At 36.9% G+C, this 8,792-nt stretch overlaps 1 protein-coding gene across 1 annotated transcript; it reads left to right on the plus strand.

Annotated features, from left to right (window-relative positions):
* Positions 1–569: 569 nt before the first annotated feature.
* Positions 570–2,287, plus strand: LOC147850059 (uncharacterized). Its single transcript, XM_087336997.1, has 4 exons — positions 570–639; positions 943–1,079; positions 1,641–1,845; positions 1,988–2,287. Exons 1-4 carry the CDS (start codon positions 570–572, stop codon positions 2,113–2,115), a joined length of 540 nt encoding a protein of 179 aa, XP_087193123.1. The 3' UTR covers positions 2,116–2,287.
* The last annotated feature ends 6,505 nt before the right edge of the window (positions 2,288–8,792 follow it).

An 8,792-nucleotide genomic window follows, 5' to 3' on the forward strand; every position in this document is an offset into this window, starting at 1 on the left:
TAGGCAAGAGAATTGTCGCAGGTTGGTCCTTGTGGTGGTCAACTAGGCGAGAGAATTGGCGTACGTTGGTCCTAGTGGTGGTCTACTCGGCAAGAGAAATGTCGTAGATTGGTCCTAGTGGCGGCCTAGGGGAGAGAACCTTTGTATGTTAGCCCTCGTGAGTGAATGACGCACACGCCCGAGAGCATTCACGACATAGTGAACGTGTCCGCCCACTTAGACACACACACCTTGGAAATATTCGACCCTATGCTAATGTGGGTTGCCCATTGTCCATTCATTTTCATCGAATCAATTGAGTTACTTAAATTAGATTTATTAATCAATCTAATTAATTAACTGGATTATTAATCGATTAGTTAATAATTAAACTCTTAGGTGTGTGTGTGTGTGTGTGTCGCGCCTCTTCTGATCTCGTCCCGTCGCATCCGATTCTTTCCTTCTCTGTCTCTCCCGCTCCTCCTTCTGATTCTCATTCTCATTCTCCTTTTCATTCTCATTCTCATTCTCTCTCTCTCTCTCTCTCTCGCAATAGCAGAGGAATTAATCACACTCTAAGAGATCAGAGGATGACTCGCTACCTCTTCATCCTCCTCCTCATCATCTCCATCCTCTTCATCGACCCCTCTGCTGCAGCAGGTAGTAACACCCCCCATGCTCACACACGCGCATTTATGTGTATAATGAAATATGATTAGGGTTAATTAATCCAACATGCTAGGGAATCAATCCCTCCATTCCCTGGAAACCCCACAACATGAAATCTGCTATTCAAAATGTGTGTGAAGGAAGCACACGAGCATGAAAATGGATAAGCCAATGGCCATGGTCACGGTCAAGACCACTATCATGGTCATGGTCATGGTCATCATGGTCATGGTCATTATATTGATGGTGGCTTTTGTTTGTGTGTGTGTGTGTGTGTGTGTGTGTGTGTAGGAGGGCCCAACAAGGGTGATGTCTTCCTATGCGAGGATGTTGGCGTGGAGAGGTGTGCCTTTGGGGTGTCCACCCAAGGGGAGCGTTGTGTCCTAGAGACCAACATCCTCAAGGATGGGTCCATCCAATTGGAATGCCAGGTATGTAATGTTATGTAATGTTATGTATGTATTATGTATGTATTATGTATGTATGTATGTGTGTGTGTATGTATGTGTGTGTGTGTGTGTGTGTATGTATGTATTATGTATGTATGTATGTGTGTATGTATGTGTGTGTGTGTGTATGTATGTATGTATGTATGTATGTATGTATGTATGTATGTATGTATGTATGTATGTATGTATGTATGTATGTATGTATGTATGTATGTATGTATGCATGTATGTATGTATGTATGTATGTATGTGTGTGTGTGTGCATGTATGTATGTCTATATGTGTGCACGTATTTATGTCTATATGTGTGCACGTATGTATGTCTATATGTGTGCATGTATTTATGTCTATATATATGTGTGTGTGCATGTATGTGTGTGTGTATGTTTGCATGTATGTGCGCGCGTGTGTGTGTATGCATGCATGCATGTATGTGTGTGTGTATGCATGCACGCATGTGTGTGTGTGTGTGTGACCGTTAAAGAAAACAAGAAACCACGTTGACCCATGTAGTAATCCATTCGTTGGTGTTGATTTTGGCAGACATCTAAGATCGTCACGGATCGATTCAATTCATGGATCGAAGATGATGAATGCATAAAAGGGTGTGGACTGAGCAGAATGTCAGTTGGCCTCTCGTCCGATTTCCTAGGAGAATATGACCTCCAACAGTCCATTTGTTCGAGCTTTTGTTTAGACCAATGTCAGAATATTGTCGAGCTCTTCACCAAGCTTGCAAATGAAGAAGGTAAAGTTTTTACATGCAAGTTCTTTGGGCTTTTTTACAAAAAGGGGAATAAGAGGGTAATATGTATGCATATAGCTTGTATTCTTTTTGCTTGTGGATGAACATAATATCTTCATCATGTCATACTTTGTGGTTATGTCAGGTGTTAGTTTGCAATCGTTATGTGCTAATCGAAGATCAACCTCTCGAAAACTTATCCAAGACTTGGCACTGTCAAACGTGGGAACCAATGTCATACAAAGTCTTGGTCAATCTCCTTCACCCTTTTAGGATTGAATCCAACAAATGAAAATAGAAACACACATTCCAATGTTTCTAATTTTTTAATCGGGAAATACATCAATATGCATCTCGTTTTTTAATCCACTATTAAAATGATTTGTTCTTTTGAGACATCGTCTTCTATTAAATCAAAATTTGCGGAAACAATGTTAAGTATTAACATTCTCGTTTCCTCTATTTGGACTACAAAAGTACGAAGCATGCGTTTTGTCTGCCAAATATCTCTTGATCATGTCGTGTTTATAATATAAAAGTGATGGAATCATATCAAGATGTTAAGCCATGACAAAATATTATATATCTTTGTACATTTTTTAGGTAGGCATTAAGTCATATGACAAACTATTATATGAATCTTTATTTATTGGGTTGATATCATATTATCTTATTAGGAAATTTCGCTCACTACAACTTATATAAAGTTGGAATTGGTACCATTTTGCCAACTTTAAAAAGCACGTGGTAAATATATATAAGGGAGAGATAAGGTCATGTTCTTGTAATAGACTAGCATTGATTTGACAACCTCAACTCTCTAAAATAATGTTCGTTCAACATAAGATGTTATTAACCTTAATAACTAACTCAAGAGGTGCATTGTCATCTAAGGAGTCTCTTGTTAAAGCACCATGCCACGCCGCAAGCACTTGTTTGCAAAAATCCATATTTCTTTTTTCGTAAACTCCTTCTTCTTAATTATTGACATTTGCATTATTTGGTTGCTTGAATTCTCACAACATCTAGATCTTCATTTCTGCTTATTCATACTTTTGTGTTGGATGCTCCATAATACTTCTTCACATTTATCTACTTGAGCTCAAAAATTGGTTGAAATAGATATGTACAACTATCCATTTGTGGACAATACTTTAATTTCACATTCTCATCCAATATTAAATCTTCGTATGAATTGGTTTAACCCTAGATATGCTTGCTCCAACCATGGATCACTCCATTCTTCACAATAGCGATGCCAATTTCATTATTACATGTGATCAATCAACATTCAAAGTCATGTCAAGAGCTTTTCCAAGGACACATCTTCACATCATGCACAGATCATTGCCCTCTAGCCCCGCTCCTATGAAGATCATGCACACTCGAAGGTTTTTTGTTGAAGACTTTTTTTTTATGTTAAATCAAAGACATACACCTAGCAAGAGTTGGTATTTGTCCACTCTCTCCGTCTTTCCACATAAATACTTTAACATTGTTGTTTGCATAGTAGTACACATTGGTTGATAGCAAATCTTTGCTCTTCAACAAAAGCAAGCAATGGTAATCACTAAGTATAAGTACTCGGAGCTAGGGAAGATAAACGCCAAATCTTACACTCAAGGGAAATATGTTGAACCTAAGACATAGACCACATACACCTAAAAAGGTGTTTGTTCACCCTTCCCATATTTCCACATGTAGTATTCATGATATTAATGTTACATGGGAGTATATGGCCAACTGTGGAGATTTGCTCTCTGACACAAGCAAGCAAGAGTAATCCGTAGCTCTAACTATTTTGAGATAGGGCCAACCATGGCGCTTTGCTTCTTCTTCTTCTTTAAAGATATCCTGCCATTAGTATAAACAATTTACAAGATTTTAAAACCTCTATGTGATCGGTGGGGGAAACAACCATTTCAGCGGTCGAAAATGCCAATAAGGAGTGCCATAATTGGATGTCATGAACGGAGTAGCTGTCCAGATAATAAGAAACTCACTTCGTTGAGCAATTTTAGCCTCTGAGTCTCCAACTATACCATTCCATTGACCCTTCAAAGTGTGAACTATGTCTAACAAAATGTTTGAAACCACTTCACAAGGTGGTGTTTTAAGTTGATGAAAAATTAGAGAGCACCGAGCCTTCCAAATGTGATATACAATGGTACTATTCAGTATCTCCCATATTGGTTGGACTTCCTTCCTTACTCCTGAAAACTGTAATGACAACACTGGTAATGTATGAACACTTCCATATTTAGTGTAAAACCCATGGTCCATAGATTCATTGTCATAATGGAACACATCATAGACAAGTGATGTCCAAACCACCATGCCCCAAGTGAAAACCAATGGGGGAAAATAATTAGCAAAAACTCTAAGGAGTCGTTGTCATATTTGTTGAGACTCAATGCATTCCCATAAACAATGTTTTTGAGTTTCCATTTGTAATTGACATCGAGTACAACCAGAAGATACTCCCATCCTATGCAACCATGTGCCTACCGCCAAGGCCTAGTGTACAACTAACCATTGTACATGCAATATTTTGTGTGGCTGTTTTCTTGCCCATAAGATAGCCCATAAATTTGCAAGGAACTGGGGAGTAATACCTTGTTGATTCCAATATTGAGATGCAGGCGGCAACACATCACGTGTATCTAAAAGTACATGTCTTCCCAACTGTACAAAATATTGGAAGAAATTGAACTTGTTACTCGTGTAAGGATTTGTTCACTGATAATCAATTAGGTACCCAATCTAATCTGAATATCGGTTTTTTAGCTAACACCCACAACTTCCAACGTGGCTTTATTTCCTCTATCATTGGATCAATATACCCTTTACGGTCGGCATATCCAATGACCCTTATCTTGTGATCAATAGCATAGGGGTAATCTATCACCATTTCCCCTGACTGAGACAATTGGTTTGTTTCATCCACCTCAAACAACCAGTATGTCTTATCATTTGAATACCCCTTCACAGCCAAGAGTACTTCCAATCTTGAAAAAACCCCAACCCATCTATGGTTAGCATCATTGGGTGGTTTGCTCTTCAACACAAGCAAACAAGAGTAATCCATAACTCTAACTATTTTGAGATAGGGAAGATGGAAGTTAAGCCTTATAATCATGGGTGTATTAGTGTTGGTCAAGGGGGTTGGTAGCTAGACTCAAATGTCTCGATAGAACTCAAATAAAGCAAGAATGACCATCCAAAGGAGAAGCAATACTACAATCAATGAGAATAACGTAGATCAATTAATAGTAAGGGGAATAATGTCATTTGCTTTGGCTTTAATACCCAAATGAGACATAACATTTTGCAATCTAGAATATTGTTCATAAATCAAAGGTATACAAGAAACATGCTCATATGTAAATTTATTACATGGCAATACAGTAATTTGTGGGTAATTGCCCTCAATTAGACGGCAATTGTAACCCCCAACGAGCTCGTTAATGTAAAAGGGACCTTTTACCATTTTCAATAAAAAGAAATGTGCAAGATTTCTCATGTAAACAGAGCGTTTGGGTGCCCCAACTTTTGGTCTAGCTTTTGGTCATCATGCTCTGACTCTCATTCCATCATTACGAGCCACTTTCCTCCATGTAGATTTTGTACACTAATTAGTTAAGATATATATATTTCCATTTTTATTTAATTATATGTTTAATTCAATACTTGATATGTTTGTTAATTAGTTATTATCTATTTAATTAATACAAACATATTTCTTAATTGATGTTGTGATCAGGTGTGTTTTTTATTTTAGTTCAACTTACGAAGATGATTGCATGGAGTGGATAGATGACGATGATGAAGAATATGAAACCAATAAGTATTTTGATGGGATACAAATCGAAACAATGTTAGTAACAGGGTTGGCTTCAATGATGATATATAGAAGGTAACTACATTGAGAAATTGTAATTTTTTTATTATACGTGTGTACACGATGTATTTGTAAGAATGTCTTTTTCATGTTCTAGTTGGTGTTTTGGTCATTGGAGGTCATTGGTGTATTTATGAAAGTTAAAGTATGCTATTGTTGACGATCCCCACATTAATACTTCTACTTTTCTTGTGGGTATTCCCATAAAGACTCTTTGTGTGCTCTAGGCAAGCTAATGAGAAACATGCAATATTTTGCAGAATCTTAGGAAACATTCAAAAGGTTTCCTTTTAGACAAAATGTTGCCCATTTCAAGATGGAAACGTGTTTTTGGTCGATAATACAACATTACCATTTTCTATGATTTGATATGTTTTAGAAACTTTTTTCCTTTAAGCTTTATGAACACTAACATTTGAATATGGCATCTAGGAAGTTTAAAGAAATCTTTCATTCTTTTTCTAAGAAGGGGCTTTGTTCTTCCTTCCATTATTCATCAATTCATTGATTCTTCTTCTCCTTCGAATCAATGATTCATACACTAGAAGAGACCGTCATCAATGATCACCATGTTTGTCTTATTTGTTCCTTCTTTGATTGTCCAAGATTAACAATACATTTCATACATACATACATACATACATATATATATATATTTCCTCAATCACACTATTTAACCTTTCCAACATTTTAAACTACGCGTATATCTTTTAAAAAAAACTTGTCATAATTCATGGTATCATTGCAAGTTTTTTCCCTTCTTTGCACATAGCATTCTTATGTTAATCCTAGTTAAATCCATCACTATATCCACCATAACCCATCCTCCTTATCAAGTGAACAAGTTCAATAACAACGACAATATTTCATGTAGATTGCTATATGCTCTCTATTATTTCCATGATACAATAAACCGTGTTATATGCCTTCACTATTGTTTATTGTTCAATTGGAATATTTCATGTAGATTGCTATATGCTCTCTATATGTCTTTGAAACAACTTATGTCTATTAAAGGTTTAGAGGCTTTTTATTTTCTTTCATGTTTGTTGAGTGTCCTTTAGGCTTTAAATATGTATAATCGTTAAGAGGGAAGGGCTTGTACATATGTGCTACTTTAATGGACAACATTGAAGAACAACCTTACGGACTAAGCTATGACAAATTGGGTTTGCTAGACAACCTCACCAATTGATAAACAATACTCTCTCTCTCTCTCTCTCTCTCTCTCTCTCTCAAGTTGGTCTCATAGGTCATATTTGACCTCTGAACATGATAATAGAATCCATCCATCCATCCATCCATCTATCTGTGTATGTGTCTGTGCGAGTTGTGATTACCTTACCCTACTAAGCCCAAGCCTTGGGGTCACACCTCTCTATTATACCATTATTACACTATATCGTATTTTCTTAATGTAGTAGATGCCATTGTGGAAAGTAGGAGTTAAAGCATTACTTTTTGGTTTCAATTGAACAACCTTACCCACTTAACTACATCCCCGTGTGTGCGAAAGAGAGAGACTTATTAGATCTTTTGATTTCTACAAAACAACCTTACCAACTTAGTTACATCCATTTGTGTGTGTGTGTGATTTATAAGAGAGCTTTTGATTTCAACAAACAACCTCACAAACTAAGCTACAACAATCAAGTCTTAATCTCTTTCCTTGTCTGTACGACCAACTTTTATATGTCCAAGAAGAGGCCATAATTGCCATCATCGTAGCCATAGTCACTATAACCCTTCCTTCTAATGTTAATGCTACTTCTTTAGGGGAATTCAAATCATGAACCAACACAAGGGTATTTACACTGAACTTTTCCCATATATTCGTGTATTTAAATAAACTTACAAACTAAGTTTAGATTATCCAATAGAGAGAGAGAGAGAGTCATTAAGTACTCACTTTCACATGTATTACATGAAAATGTTGTATTTTTTGGTTGCATAGGTCATATTTGACATTCGAAGATGATAATAGAATCTCTCTCTCTCTCTCTCTCTCCCTAATATATATGTATATGTATGTATGTATGTATGTATGTATGTTAAGATGGTGAACAAATATATGTGTGCATTATTTTCACATAGAGAGTTTTTATTGCAGAGAAGTAATCCCCCAGGAAGGAATATATGCAAGATGATATGTTGATTCGGTTCCATAGGTCAAATTTGGCATTGTCATGGACAATAAAACATCTATTCTATTCTTTCTTTCTCTCTAAAATAATGGCTTTCATTATGAAAGAAAGAAAACACCACCATGACTAAATACTACTACAACTCCAAACTCAATGCCACCCTACACACCAATTCACATGGCGAATATGATGATATGTGACCTTGCAAAGTTCTCTCTCTTCATAGTTGAGATTTTGTGACTTCTCAAACACTGACAATTGCCACAAAAGAAGTCTTTTTAACTTTACACCATATTTTCTCACCCTAATTTGCAAATCAAAAGTGAAGGCATTACCATATATTCCAACTGAAACATAGCCCCCAATACCCGAAGAACTCAAAAATAATTTGGAAATGAGGCATTGATTCATTGTTCTCCATATATGCAAAAACCCAGCTGAAGGAAGATAGGTTTACTCCAGTTAGAGACATCCACACTAAATTGATTATACCTCCAAACCATCCTAGCCATCGGGCCTGAAAGAAATCGATGCCTACTCTCTCCCTCTCTTTCGGAGAAGTTTTCACTATCGTCAAGACCATAACCAATATGGTCACCATAACTCTTCCTTCTGAGGATGATGCCAATGTCGACGATGTTTCTTAGAGTAGCATCAGAAGAAAAAGCACAAATAAAAAACACCAACACCACTATTACCAGACCATAGCCCATCGGACAAAATCGTAGCAGTTCCTGCTCACCAGTAGGTTTGGGAGTGTGTTGTTCTAGAGGAGGGGGGGAATTGATTCTCGGGTGGGGTATGTCCGAGATGACGGGTTCCGGGAAAGCTTTTTCTCCGAGAGAGAGAGAGAGAGAGAGAGAGAGAGAGAGAGAGAGAGAGATCAACAGAGAACTATTGATTAA

Source organism: Azolla caroliniana, unplaced genomic scaffold (genome assembly GCF_043228905.1).
Source record: "Azolla caroliniana isolate FFs.n. ecotype wild unplaced genomic scaffold, voAzoCaro1.0.p SCAF_22, whole genome shotgun sequence".
Classification (NCBI taxonomy): Eukaryota; Viridiplantae; Streptophyta; class Polypodiopsida; order Salviniales; family Salviniaceae; genus Azolla; species Azolla caroliniana.

Bases quoted from the DNA above. Each gene is read 5' to 3' on its own strand.
- LOC147850059 (XM_087336997.1), top strand. From the start codon at position 570: ATGACTCGCTACCTCTTCATCCTCCTCCTCATCATCTCCATCCTCTTC. The intron at 640-942 runs GTAGTAACACCC...TGTGTGTAGGAG, and splicing joins CGACCCCTCTGCTGCAGCAG to GGCCCAACAAGGGTGATGTC. The intron at 1,080-1,640 runs GTATGTAATGTT...TGATTTTGGCAG, and splicing joins CCATCCAATTGGAATGCCAG to ACATCTAAGATCGTCACGGA.